General features: G+C 48.1%; 1 protein-coding gene across 4 annotated transcripts in view; it reads right to left on the bottom strand.

The window, feature by feature from the left end:
• PDLIM7 (PDZ and LIM domain 7) overlaps window positions 1-14,971 on the bottom strand; it is a 42,271-nt gene that overhangs the window by 12,130 nt on the left and 15,170 nt on the right. For 2 of the 4 annotated variants that reach the window (XM_082213271.1, XM_082213272.1), the window contains exons 3-6: window positions 6,150-6,301; window positions 4,846-4,876; window positions 1,360-1,376; window positions 105-188 (exon numbers count right to left, since the gene is read on the bottom strand). In XM_082213271.1, coding sequence (XP_082069397.1) covers window positions 105-188; window positions 1,360-1,376; window positions 4,846-4,876; window positions 6,150-6,301 — 284 coding nt within the window. Of the gene's footprint in view, window positions 1-104; window positions 189-1,359; window positions 1,377-3,230; window positions 3,404-4,845; window positions 4,877-6,149; window positions 6,302-14,971 lie in introns of all 4 variants that reach the window. The other 2 variants (XM_082213273.1, XM_082213274.1) reach the window with 2 other exon arrangements.

Here is a 14,971-nt window from a genome sequence, read left to right as displayed (position 1 = left end):
ACGCTATAAGGGGACGAAAGCAGGAGCACACAACATACGAGGGACACAACATCATCTGTCCGAAAGTTTCTACCCTCCCCTCCCCCACCTCTCCCAGGTCTTACTGGTCCTCCAGGTAGTAATCTCCATAATCAGGTGGGGGGTTGCTCTGGGGTGGAGCCTTCACCTCAGGGGGGTGAGCGCTAACCCTGAAGCCACGAAAAGTGAGAGAATAAGAGAAAAGATTGGACAGGTCAGGCAAGACATGCCACCCTAGTACACAACAGCACAAATAAAAGGCCACATCTCCTGAGGGAACAGCAGCTTGACTGTGCAGTGGAAAACACACACACACACACACACACACACACACACACACACACACACACTGCTCCCTGCCAGTTTTAGCACCACTTCCTTTCCCTTATCTGGGTCAGGCAGTTACTGCTAGCTACAGTTGTTAGCACAGCGTGAAGAGTCACAGCAGGCCATTCCACTCCCTTGGAAGCATCAGGAAGTTTCCCTGATGCCAAACTGCCAACATTTAAAGCCTCAGGGCAGCCACCATGCCCCCAACTGGCAGTTTCACCTCAGATTAGCCCCCAGGCCTGGTTCACATGACACGCTTAGCCAAACCATGGTTTAGTGCGTATGTGAGGCCTCCTGGAAAGAATATCTTGGACTCTTTGGTTTTTTGCTGCTGCGTCATACTGAGCTAAGCCATCATTTGGTTTAGCATATTGTCTGAATCTAGCTGTCTCCGGACTAATCGCAAGCTGTAACCAAGGTTTGTTGTGTGGGTTACGCTTCACGGTTTGTCCAAGAGAGAGCTGAACTATGAGCATAGGCTTAATTAACACACTATGCCAAAGTGTGGCTTGGCTCAGCAGCAAAACAACCAGGAAGGACCAAAGAGGTTGTGATGTCCTCTCCCAGAGTCCACACAGTCAGGCTAAGCCATGATTTAGCTTAGCATGACATGGGATCCAGGCCACCGAGTCCTTCAGACAGGCTCCAACACAAACCCAAGAAGTCAAGAGGACACAAATAATGTTGCCCCACATATTGTAAGAAATGGGGCCCTCCGCGTCCCAATTTCTACACTAAAGTCTGTTCTCCCCCTTCCCCGACTCGCAAACATGTCCTTCAAGCATCTCTTTTTATGAGGGGATATAACCCGCCATAACCACACACTCCTGTGGGAGAGTAAGATAGGGGGTAGAAAAGTCAGTGAAGCAGGGGGGGAAACTAAAAAACCCAAACTAAAAAACTGGCAAGGAATGAGGAGGGTTTTTAGGTGTTGAAAAGGAATTATGTTTAGGTCATGCGTATTAGCAATAATACACTTTAAAGTTACAGAACAGGCAAAGGCTTACTGACTTGTCAGGGTTCTGCACCTGCGAGAGAGAGAGAGAGAGAGAGAGAGAGAGAGAGAGAGATACAGAGAGAAAGAGAGAGAAAAGGGAAAAGAGCAAAAAGACAGTCAGGAAAGTGAAGGACATGTTAGAACCATTAGACAAAGTTTTTTTTAAAAAAACATGCTTCCCTTCCTGCCTCGTGTGGGTGAATAAAGCCGAGATTCCATGCACAGCTAACCTAACTGGGTCATGGATGCTCAACCTTTTGGACCCACATAAACACGCATTTGTGGACCCATTTAATATTTCACCATATATTTGTATGGTGGTAGTGCTCCTGTTATGACCCACCTTGGATAAGGTCGCAGCCCCCTAGCAGGTCCTGGCCCACCAGTTGAAGCCCAGTGCTCTAGGTCATAGAACCAGGAATGCAGGAGTATGGAATAAATGAGCAGCAGCACCATTTCTGCCAGCAAGTAGACTACGCTCACCATGGTCCCACAACTGGTGTCATCTAAGGCACCTGACTGGCAGGGGACCCCGCACAGGCCAATGAGAGAGACAGGGGCGGTCAGAGGTATACAGGACTGCATCTAGCACAGATATAAGCTTTTCCGTCTCCACCAACAAAGGTGCCAGGGACACGTCAATGCACCAAACGAGAAAGGAATCACCTCAAAAGAAGCAGCATCCAAAACCTAGAGTGTCAGGACACAATTTGCATGCAGCCAGGCACTGTTAAAATCATTTCGGGATGTTTCATGGGAGGTGATTAATAAACAAAATAAACAGAATTAATTTAGGGCTGCATTTCTAGACATGGGAAGATAGCAGTCAGAAGATGCCAGTTTCGGGCTTGAAAAAACGAAATAGTCACGACACAAGTATAGATTAATCGGTATACAATTTCACCCAAGTCATTTCCTTAATAAACTGGAAATCTGGATTTACCATAGTGCTGCTCCCTTCCAAAGGATGCCTGAGAACAGCTACACTGGTACGGGAATTTTATGCTGGGATGAGCAGAATTGGAAACTCAGCCCAAAGCCTTGATGTCAGCTACTCAGTATTTTATCTGGGGTGGACAGCTTTATGCATAATTTCTTTAAGTAATTATAAGTTTGCATATCATATTATTGTGCCCAGTGTTGAGACCTTATGGTGCAGGGCAGGTAAGAAATCTTATAAATGAAGATACTGGATCTGGGACCTAGTAAACGATGAACAGTTTGGAGACTAACTGTAGCTTAGATTGCTAGGGAGGCGGTGAGGATGGAAAGTTACATTGGGACCCATAAGCGACATTCATTCCTGGCATAGTGAGTCAGCCACAGAAGAAACCACAAGCAGATAGCACCATACCTATAGATACAGATCACTCGCCATAGCACAATGCCGCTCAGACCAAAGAATCTAGCGATTCCTTTGTGTTGGTGAGTCAAGAGAACTACTGGCTGGGGTTCCTGGGATGCAGCCCCATGCTCCTGCCTGCCGCCTACGAGAGCATTATTATTATTCTTTGCCCAGGAGATAAGACTGCAGGACTCGAAAGAAGTGAAAGATGATGAAATGCAGGCCGCTAAACGGTCTGGCTTTTTCAATTAGGCATTCCGGAATGAACAATGCACAAGAGACCTGCCAGATCTAGGCATTGTAATATGAGCTCCAGCCACCAGGGGTCACTGCAACACCAGATGTCTTAAGTTCTAGCACAGATTCTGGTACAGAGGGGGGGGAAAGCCATTGCCCACCCATAAAAAGGCCACACAGGCAGAGCCCGACATGCACAGTGTGGGCAGAACAGCACAGGGCAGAACTCCACAGTGAGGCCACTCGACTCCCCCCCCCCCGCCCCCCGACTCCCCAGGGTGTCTAAATAACACAGCGACATACCCATTGTGCTGTGTGGTGCAGACAGACGCAGAGGGAGTGTATGGCACCGATTTCGTCACCAGCCCGGGCTGGGAGTTTGGAGCAGAGCTGACTCCAAAGGGCCGGGCCGTTTTGTTGAGGGCAGAGCTGGGAGTGAAGTTATATTTCGGGCGCTCGGAGGAAGGGAGCGCATCCTGAGCAGAAGACAAAACACACAGACGCCCAAGCTGGCACAGCAGGCAGCATGCAAGTGCACCCCCTCCCCCCACTGCCAGGCCACGCCAGAGGCCACCATGCCTCAGGTGGAAGCCAGGCCAGATTCTGGCCACAAGGGCATTCCTCAAGTCCCAGGGCAATAACCACAGCCAGCCAGCCAGCCAGCCGCATTCCTGGCTGGCAGTAGCCAAGACACAAGCAAACACACCCTGTATGTGCCCAGTTGCCCACTGCCAGCTGACTTTGTTGAGCACCCTATGTGGGCAAATGTGGCCGCTCTAGAACTGACCCCGGGATGAGCCCTGGAGAGCAGGTGAGGCAGTTCAGCGTGGGCATGTGTCGTAGCAAAACTAAACCATGCATATCCATTTCTACACCCTCCATCTTGTTCCCTGCCTCCCCCAACCACAAGGGAAACTGAGGAGGGATACGCCCAAGCAGAGGGGGAAACTAGAAGACAGCCCTGGCCACAATCTTGGAGAAGCTGTTTCCCTCCACAGCCTGACTGCCTGGAAGTCTCCTACCCCCACCCAGCACTTCTTTTGTGAGGAAAGGCCTCAGATTCCAGAATAAACATTCATACAGGGTTAGACTATACAGGGAACATAGAGGAGGGCAGCAAATGGCTCTATTTGCTGCTCCAGTCCACTTAAGGCAGGCAGCTCCCGGTTCATCCTCCATCTGACCTCTGATGACCACAAATAAATTCAATACTGTGGTGGCCATTTTGAGTTTCTGGCTTCTGAAGGTTTATGGGTGCAATCAAGAGGAGTTCCATTGAACAGCAAGAAAATAAACTACCATAGATTTGGAGGGCTGGGGGAAAGGCAGCAGTGAGCTCCTTTAGTGCCAGCACACCAAAATTCAGGCTATGGTGCCTGGTTAGCTCCAAGAGTGAGCTGCCAAGGGGGGAAGATTCCACCAAAACCAGGTGCAAAAAGGAAGACGATAGCAATGGATACATACAAAAGTTGCTTGCTTGGAAACTTCAAATAATCAAAATGCCAAGGAGTTGCAAGCTGCACATCACTTATTTGAGGGCATGGTGAATGCAGTAGGAATGTCTGACTTAGAAAAGCCTTATAAGCACATGGCAGACATAGCCACAGAGTTTGGCCCACAGATGTAGAACAATCGGTGTAGCTCAAACAGACCCCTGGAGAAGGGCTGTGCAGCCTAAAACGCATTGGTATTTGTTATTATCCTGAGTTTCAGAATGGGTTCTTCACACCCCACTACAGTCTCATTTATTTATTTTGACTTTTACATCAAGCACCTAACTCAAGGAGTGTCAAACAAGGTAAGGCACTTGTGTTTACCCAACTATCCCACAGCTCCCCCTAGACCAGCGACAGAACTGGTGCCCAGCTAGGTCTGTGAGAGAACAGACCCACCATGGAAGAAGTGGAGGAAGACGTACCTTCTGAGGCTTGCCGAGGAGATTCTGGACTCTGCAAGAGAAAAGCTGCCGTTAACGAGAAGAAAGGCACTGCCTGGCAGGGACTCTCATGGGGCAGCAATAACAGGCAAGAGGGTGGCAGCAGGTGCTTTTGACTTGCAGCAACAGTGCTGCACTTCACAGCAGAGATTGTGCTCAGAGAGCAGGGCCACAGCAACATGAGGAAAGCAGCCTGCTCCCTTTCACACCATGAGGGAAGATAGTGGTGACAGCTCAGCCATGGAAGATCCAGTGACTGGATTGGTCCTGCCTAGGTTGCCTGGGAGAAAACTTTTCTGGGGCGTGGCTAAAAGCCCTCTGTCCTAAGAGCACACCCTTGGCCTCTCTCAGTGTTAATATCCACTCATTCACACACTCACTTAAGCATCACTCCGGCTGGCTGCATAAGGACCCCTGGAGAGTTAGAGAGGCTTTCTTCCACTCTCCAGTGATTCAGATGCAGCCAAGATCACTGTGGGTATAAATATGCTATGAAGCGGTGGAAGTTCACCAAAGTGAAAAGCTAGTTAGCCGACTGCTATGTTTATGAGTTAAGACAGTGCTTCTCAAAGGGCGTGGGACGCCACACTGGTGCGGCAGGAGAGGATGGAAAGCGTGGCACGAAGATTCAAGGAGAAACTTTTAAAGATTTCAGTGTAGTGTAGTATCTGTCTATATTGCAGAATATGGATAGGCATATTTTCAAAAAGAGCAAGAGCATCAAGTGATATTGAGCATCAAGTTGTGATGCAGGATTGCCATTTGAACAGTGTGCTGGCAATACTGCAGTCCCACGACACATTGTTGTGAATAGGGATATTCAACTCTGACAAATGCAAAAGATCAGAAAAGAGAAAGGCTTCTTTGTGTTGAGATGAGAGTTTGTTTGACTCAAGTTAGACCTAATATAAATGAAGCTACCAGCAAAAGCAAGCTCACACCTCTCATTCAGTTTGTATACGTGCTTAAAGTACATACGTAAGAGGCTCGTTGATCATTATATTTTGGGAATGATACATGTTATGATGTAGCTGCATTGTTCTATACTTTCTGAATCAAGCACTGCTAGTTGTTTCTCTTTTGGCTTTCCAATGTATTTCTTATCAATAAAAAAAATGGTGTGGCGTGAGCAAGTCTTTATTCTGGAAGTGTGACCCAGAGAAAAAAGTTTGAGAACTAGTGAGTTGTTATTCGGAGTGCAAGGAGTATGTCAGCTGTAACCACTTCTCGATCCTACAACGCATGCCATGCTCCTAGTATCTCAACTCACACCAAGAGCCTCTTACCTGCTCAAGCTGAGCGAGAGCTTGTCTCCGCACGCACGGATCTTGTTCTGTGCTTCAATGTGGGTCAAGGAGCTCGTGTTCTCTCCATCAATGCTTAGCACCCAGTCACCTACTCCCACACCTGCTTGGGCTGCCTTGCCCCCGGGGGTGAGCTGCAAGGAGAGGAAGAGGAGGACTCCGTGACACAGAAGAGTTACCCACATGAAGAGACAAAGGCAGGAAGCAAGCAATGTGGTTCTCAGCATTACACCATGTCTAGTGGAGCAAGATCTGGAGTAGCGGAATCAGATCCAATCCTGTCTTCCTCTGTTTACCCCATGGCTTCCGCTAAACAAAGTGTGTAAATGTTGCATGCTCCAGAGGTGATAGCACTGTAGAGAACAATGCTCAAAGTGGCTGGAACTGATTTACCGATGGGCCTGAAAGTTGGAAACCAAGATTCAAACCCAGCAGGTCGGGCAACTACAAGGCCACCCAGCTATCTTCCAGTCTAACCTGCCTCCCAGGGATGATGCAAAACTCATAGAGGAAGAGACAGGTACAAATTTATGAATGAGACATATTTCACTGCATAAGACTTTGCTGTCCCATCTCTCCTCCTGCCATTAAAAGGAGATCCCGACTTGCACCAACACCACACATGCTGGCCTCCAAAGAGGCTCCTCATGCCTAACGCATGGTCTTTGACTTTGATCAGCAATGATCAGTGTTAGAAACTCTCATATATAAGCTAGGCGCCAAATTGCTCCTTAAACCAGGGTTACAGTTGTTAAAACAAAATGTCTAGTTGCCATGTAGGGGCCAGGCGGCTCGAAAGTCCTATTTTTCAATACAACCTTTTGGTTCCTGAAATTCATTCTGTTTGCACAAATAAAATATCACGGATACAATTCTACGGGATGTGTTGTTAATGTGTGAAAACAGTAAGATCCAAGGATCCCCAGGCATGCATCTTCAGATGGTGGAGACATCATGTTCGCTTGGTCACAAGTGGCCTGGAGAATTTCAAACACTGATCAGCATATCATTTTCTGATAATATAAAGAGGCCTCTGAAACATGCCTTGGCTGCTTCTCCACAAAACCATATAGTTGCACATCTTAAATTGCCAACAATCGTATGCATGATCGGTCTGGCTTCACACTGTCCCATAGCATTCAACCCCCCGCCCCCCCCCCAAAAAAACCCACAAGCAAACACAGCCATCCAGGGTGCTGGAGAGGAGGAAACTTGATCCCTGATAAAATTCCTCTCCTAGGTCCTGCAGCCATCCTTAACAAAGCTGGACTAGCTTAAATTTGCCGAGCATCATGACACACCCAAAACCTTTCCAAACCCCAGTTCTTAGTCTCAGTGTTGCATTACTGCCGTCACTCACTGAGCTCAGTGGTACATTGATCACATCCCAGGTTTTGCATTGGTTATGTCCACACATTGGGGCATGGATGAGTTTGTGGATGAATGGTGCCAGGCGTGTGTCTGTGTGCTGACGTCTGAGTTCTTTCAATGTTATGTCTCCCAAACCTATGCTGATGTTTCCTACCTGCACAAGTGGACAGTGCCTGATGGGATCTATTTCTGCTGTGTGTTGTTGTTCCCTCCTCTCTACCTGTGTCTGTCAGTAACCCCAAGTCATTGTCGTGAGCAAAGCGATTCAGAGACATAAATATAAATAATAATCCCCCAACCCTCTGTGAGGTCTGGCATCCATTCTGGGCATGCATGCAATGGCAAACGGGCACCTTTTAAAAAACGAAAAGAAAAATTAATTATCTGTGGAATGGTGTTACAACAAACTTCTGCCAAAGCCAATGCTTCGAGCATGCTTTATAGAAGGACAGATCTGCCAGATTTGCACAAAGTGCAAGTGAAAATTTTTTTTGTTAAATGATATGTCATGGCCAGAACCACCAGTAGGTCACTGAAGAGCACCGTACAAGGATAAAAAATGGCTGGCAGGTAGATGTACAGGAACCTCCAATCTGTTTCCATTGAGAAAGTGTGCGTGTTTGCAAAGAAAGCAGGGGCCCTGCTTCATCTTCAGATAATAATTTTATTATTCATTCCTGCGCCCATCTGGCTGGGTTTCCCCAGCCACTCTCGCCAATCAAGTAATTGGAAATTGGTCACATCTCTGCATAATCATTGCTGGGAAGATGGCTCATTGCCCACCACCATGGGCACTCATTTTCAGGCACAAAGCAAATTTCCTTTTTATGTTTGATATAGCTGTTCTGCAATTTTTTTAGCAGTTTTATTATTATTTTTTTAATGCCCCTTCATCTGAGCTGACAGAAGTAAAATGGGAGTAGAGGGTGTGGTGAAAGACAGCAATGAGTGAGATGTAATGACACATGTAAAAATACGCCCCCACACAATGCGCTTCGGTATATCCAGATGTAATTTCATATTGGATATACTTTCATTATCAGATTATCCCCAAGGCTGGAGATATATAATAATGTTACGGTGGAAGGAGCATAATAATAATAGTAACAGCAGTAATTTTATTATTTGTACCCTGCCCATCTGGCTTGTCACTTGAGCGAGGAGGCCATTATGTGGACAATACCAAAAAAATTGAGGCACAAGAAGTTGCAAAACCACATTGAACTCCCATGCAGATGAGCCCACACCTGTGGGCAAAAGGAAGCAAAACTGGAGGAATAATATCTACCCCCAGAAAAAGAAAAAAGCAACTCCCGGGTTAGCTTTACAAATACATTATGGGGGGAAATAGATACCTGCAATACAAAAGCTAGCTCCTAAACAGCATAAAACTAATTCAGTAAGGGGTTAAGAATGAATTTTATGTGCCACGTGGGTGAGGGGAAGAAAAAGCACAGAATGACCAGGCTCCTGTAGCTTTAAGACTTGTAGAGAAGTGGGAATTTCAGGGAGGCGCAGCTTTTCTCACCCATGCATGGCAAGCCGCATCTTGCAGAAATTCCTTCCCTCCTGGCTTGGCGATAGAGGAGCCCTGTCCCGCTTTGCGTCCGGTCACCGTATTTGGATCCACTGCAGAGAAGTTGAGCAACGACTGCACATTTATTGTGCAATAAAAACAAATTATCTGGAAGAGCCCAGGGCCTACGGGAGAGTTTAGACTTGCTGATGAATGCAGCAGACCAGACGGAACAGCCCAAACATAACTTTGCAGTTGCCTGGCTGCTGACCCAAAGTGCACTCCTTGGCCCTTTGAGTTGGAATATGGCAATTCCCACCACAATGCTGTAGCAGCCAGGGAAGCTGCACCTGCCGATACTCTTGTCGTTCAGCTTTTAAAAGCGGGTGGTGAAAAGCCCTGTCTAGCAACACACATTCTCTCCGCCATCCCCTCCACCCTCCAGTGTTTTGGCTTTGTACTTCCCTCCTACTGCTTGTATTGGCGTTCCTCTCATGTTTGCTGCGCTTGTGGACACAGAAGCGCACAGTGCTCCCTGGGCAGGCAAGATTAAAAGTCTGATTGAATGAACCCTGTGCCCAGGTTCTCACCATTAGATTATGGCAGTGAATTAACTTCTACAAAAGGGCACCAAACTGTCAGTCTTAACCCGACTGTCTTCTTATTGCGATACCTGTAATATACAGTACACACACAACACAGGATGTGGGGGGTTCAGGGATCCCCAAATGAGTAGGCGGGGGTGTTGAAATTCACCCCTGATGATCAGGCAAAAGGAAAAAGAAAAGAAACAACCTGAGTCAAGGCTAAATGAAGTAAGAGAGAGGCACAGCATTGCAACTGATTGCACCATCTTGCCTGCTGAGCCTTGGGAGAAGAGCATTGCAGTACAAGGAGCCCATTTTTATTTATTCGAATTATACCACGCCCTTCAGCAGTTTCCCAGGGCTGCTTTGCACTAATATGTGGAACAAGAAAGGAAGGGGAGGCTGAGTGGTAGTTAGGAACCGAGGAAGCTGCCTTGCTGGCACTACCTCAGACTTAACTGGTCTGTCTGGCTCAGTCACTGACTACAGTCACTGACTGGTAGCGGTTCTCCAGAGGTTCAGAGAGGGGACAATGCCCAGCCCGACTCAGAGATGCTGGGGATTAAACCTAGGACAGCATGCACCCTACCAGACAACTACCAGACTTTTAGAAGACACCTGAAGGCAGCCCTGTTTAAGGAAGCTTTTAATGTTTAATAGGTTATTGTATTTTAGTGTTCTGTTGGAAGCCGCCCAAAGTGGCCGGGGAAACCCAGCCAGATGGGCAGGGTATAAATAATAAATTATTATTATTATTACTACTACTACTACTACTACCGCTAAGCTACAGCCCTCCACAAGGTTGAGAGTGAAGAGGGGGAATCTGGGACAGTGAGCTCCTAGAATTCCTTTCACATATTGCCCATGCAATTACTGCTGGGCAGGCTCCTGGCATATTAGTTCCCTCTCAGGCATTGCTGGGGGGACTGAGGCCATGCTTTGGGTCCTGCCCCCAGCATGCGCATGCTGGCCGCCCTCACTCACCCACCCCACCCCAGGTTGGTGTGGTTATCTGCAGGGAAGAAGCTTCAGGCATGAACGACTGCTTAATGCCCCATGCTGTCTACAGATGCCCAGGCACTAACAGGCTTTGAGCAAACACCCACCCACCCCGACCGCCTGCAGGGAATGGCTTCTCTCTTGCACACAAACCTACTTCTGTCTCTGCCCTATTTGGATATGTTTAGTACTAGTTGGAATCTTCTCAGAAACGCTCAGGACTGCTGGACAGTCATAATCTTCCACAAAGCGAACAGCACCCACACCCACAAAGCCACACCACTTCAAAACTATTTGGAAGCATCTCAGAAAAAGGGAAAGTTATGAACGATGCTTTGAAGAACGATGTTGCTTGCAGCAACGGCAGGCAGTCATAGGCGCTGAAAACTTGACAGAGAGGAAGAAAGGCGCTCCCTTTCCCCAGGGTTGAGAAGCCTCTATGAAAAACTGGAAGTACGGGAGAGGGCCACATTTATTCATTCAGAAGTAGAGTGTTACCAATGAGTGGTGTGTGTGTTCCCCCTCCACCCGTTGGACTGTGCCTTTAAACAACTGCCAGGCAAACCCAGCAGAAACCCAGCAAATAAACCCATCCTCTGCAACAGGCAGAAGTTCATCTGCAGAGTTCCTTTTTGTTGTGCTGCTAAAAAGCACAGGAAAGAAATATGACAACCCTAATTCAAATGTGAACTTCTAGAAGTCTGCAGCACCCAACAAGGCAATCTTACTGAAACCACCCACTCTCATGCCAATGTTATAGTCCAGTGTTTCCCAAACTTGGGTCTCCCATCACCCCTAGCTAGCAGGACCAGTGGTCATGGATCATGGGAACTGAGGTCCAAAAACAGCTGGAGATCCAAGTTTCAGAAACACTGGTATAGTCCATATGCAATGAGCAATCCCACTTGGAAATGGCACACCTCTTCTCCCCCTACCCCAATCGCTGATAAGCAAAGGACACCCAATATACATAGTCTCAGTGTAGACGCAAATGCTTCAAAGGGGCAGGACCATAGGAGGCTGCCTTATACAGACCATGGTCCACCTACCTCAGTATTACCTACACTAAGGGTAGCCAATGTAGTGTCTTGCAGACATTGTTGGGACTCCAACTCCCATCAGCCCCCAGCGGCATCTGCAATGGTCAGGGGTGATAGGAGTTACAGTCCAGCAAGATCCAGATAGCATCACATTGGCTATGCCTGGCTTAGGCTGACTGGCAGTGGCTCTCCAGGATGTTAGGCAGGAGTCTCTCCCAGCCCTGAAGAAACCAGGGATTGATCCTGATATGCAATGGGCTGGAAGAGGGCCATGCGATCAAGGCTGCGGCAGGAACGAGCTTTTAGGATCAGCCAAGTGGCTTTTAAAACAGAGGTAGGAATAGGCAGGTGTAACAATCCACACCGTTGGAAGTGCATGGAGAAGGTAGACATGATCCTGCAGCTTGGCCCTTGACCCCTTAACCCTGCGCAACAGCAAGTCTGCACTGAGCCACATTTTTTGTGCAGGTGATGATGCAAGCTCCAACTTACTAATAATCATTCTGCTATTAGATAGCATTTTAGATGCCACAGGGCAATTGGTCATCTTAATGAAACAGCTTGTGAAACTTAATAGAAAATGGCACTATTCTTAACTTGGAAAGAAAGGAGAAGGGGGTTGGGGAGAGGAAATGACAAATATGAAACTACCTATGATGAAAGCAGCTAAGACCGAGCCAACCCTTATCTGAGTAACCTCCACACTGCATTAATGCAAATGTTGTTTGGATAATCAACCCGAGAGCTGGTACATTCAGGAACCTGGGGGGCGGGGGGGGGAGAGGTATGTATTGGGTGGTCAAATATTTACAAGTTTAAACACAAAGGAGTCTGTAGATAACACAGAAGTCTTTCTAGCCTGCTTTACACAGTACAGAAGAGTGTGAGACTGTATAGGGAAATCCAATTATTCATAAACTTATCATCAGGCCACTCTGAGCAAAATCGTTCATCAAGCTGAGATTTCCAAAGTTCAGCCCAAGGGGCACAATTCTGGTCTGCAACTGAACAGAGTTTTAGGGGATTTTCTGCAGATTCATCTTCTGACACAATGCACAAAAGTCTTGCGGCTTGTAGGTTTTGTTTCTGCCACTCAGTTACGGCTGAGAACCAAACTACATGTTACACTCAATGTGCAGCATGCAGCTACATCTTTTGTTTGTTTGTTTTTTGCATACACCTATCTATTCCCTCACCCCGAAGAAACAAGCAGCAGTATCGCCACCCTCCATATAAGTTCCCTTATCAGTGGACTGGATATTTTGTGATCACGCTGGATGGTTACTTGTGAGTTGCTGTATGCCCTCACAGATCCTCTGGATATGTCTTCCAGATGCAAAGCATGTTGCCTTCCTGCCTACCACTCACGGAGACAATGTCCCCCACAAATAACTTTGATTTCCCAGGCTCTTTCTCAACTCAGCACGATTCAAAAAGGCATTTTCCGGGTCAAACCACCAAAGGAGGATCCACGCCACCAAAGCTTTTCCTCTCCTCATACAGCTGAACACATCTATGCGCATGCAGCTTTCACGACATGAGTCTCCTGCACGTGCTGAATCATCCGATCCCCACTTTAACAAGTTTGCGCTGGAGCTAACTGTGGAATAACTACCCATACACACCTACCATCCAGTCATCCTGTTGTGCTTTTGCAAAAGCCCCGTGGCACAGGGCCAGCCTGTTCCCAGCGTTACAAAAGCACCGTTCAGCCTCCCATTCCTTTTCTCTATTCGTAAGCCAACTAAGACACTCAGCAAAGAGGGGAAGAGCCACCATGTGCCCCTCACCCCTGCACTGGGCACCAACAGCATGCAGAGCCCCCAAAGGCAAGAGAAACCTGTCCTGCTTCTGGTGAAAGGACCTAGTGTTGAGCTTTGCTGGAGAGAAGCAGGCAGGTTTTGAGGAATCCAAGGAGCCTGTGCTCTTTTCTCCACCGCTCATCCCAAGCCCATCTCTGGACTGGCGGGACGAGGGAGGGAAGGAGGGACGAGGTGACTGGCTCCAGCATCCCCAAGGGTTTCTCCAGACTTTACTAGAGAGCAGGGCTCTGAAGGAGGGAGCCTGGAGTGAATCAATGCCTTTCCCATAACGCAATCCATGTGTCACACTCACGGCCCCGTCGGAGCTACAAAGCCACAGAAATTCCTCAAGCCTGTATGTCTGCTTAGAGAGTAGATGGGGGCAGGCAAGCAGCCCACCTCTCTCGGCAGGATCACCTCTCCCAGCCATCTCATTCATCTCCCTCTGTCAGCAGACAGAGACATTAGCTCATCAGCAGCAACGCAATACCCACCCTGGGGGCAGTGAGGCATTAATTAACCCAGAGTCTTCCTGTTCCACAAGTCCCAAGCAGAAAGAAGCAGAGGGGGAACGCGGAGCATGATTGCACCGTTTGGCCAAAAGGGAGCTAGTTGTGTCCAAGAAACTCAAGCCGCAATCATGGCTGCCTGTGGGAGGGGTCAGCAGAAGGCTACGATGTGGCTTCCTTAGGGCAGGGTTGATTTTTAAAACAGAAAAACCACTTGCGCCTGTTGAGAGCATGGAGAATTCAACTAATTTTCCAGAACAGGCCTGGATCATGGGCCCAGCCAGGGGTTTTTTTTGGGGGGGGGCAGGACTTTTGTTAGGAGGGGCCAGAACCAACGTGATTGGTCAGTTAGTTAAGCATTTCTATTGTTTACTTGACGGGAGGCAGCTGCCCCCCCCCCGGCTACGCCCATGGGCCTGGTGTCAGCACCATCAGATGCATGCTGAAGCCCATGGATCGGCAGAGGGGAAACCACCAGAGGGGCCAAGGATAAGCGTTGGCTAGCATGCAAAAGGCAGTGGTGCTCTTTCCTCCTCTGCTGCTGTGGGAGGCCCTCCCACTGGGAAACGGAAGGCTGTCCCAGGTACAGTGGTACCTTAGGTTACATACGCTTCAGGTTACAGACTCCACTAACCGAGAAATAGTACCTCGGGTTGAGAACTTTGCTTCAGGATGAGCACAGAAATCGTGCTCCGGCAGCGCGGTGGCAGCTGGAGGCCCCATTAGCTAAAGTGGTGCTTCAGGTTAAGAACAGTTTCAGGTTAAGAACGGACCTCCGGAACGAATTAAGTACGTAACCAGAGGTACCACTGTATGCAGGACCCCTTGGGGCAATTCTTCTGCTTGAGCTTGTCCATCATCACCTTCTCACCCCAAAGATGGTCATTGCTGGACAAGCTCAAGCAGGAGAAGCCAGCCTTTCTGCCCCAAGGAATGCATGGGACAGTGGTTGGTGGGTCAGGGGCCAGCATGCAGCTGGT

This window comes from Podarcis vaucheri, assembly GCF_965113315.1.
Source record: "Podarcis vaucheri genome assembly, chromosome: 2".
In the NCBI taxonomy this organism is placed as follows: domain Eukaryota; kingdom Metazoa; phylum Chordata; class Lepidosauria; order Squamata; family Lacertidae; genus Podarcis; species Podarcis vaucheri.
This window is presented reverse-complemented; position numbering and strand designations above follow the sequence as displayed.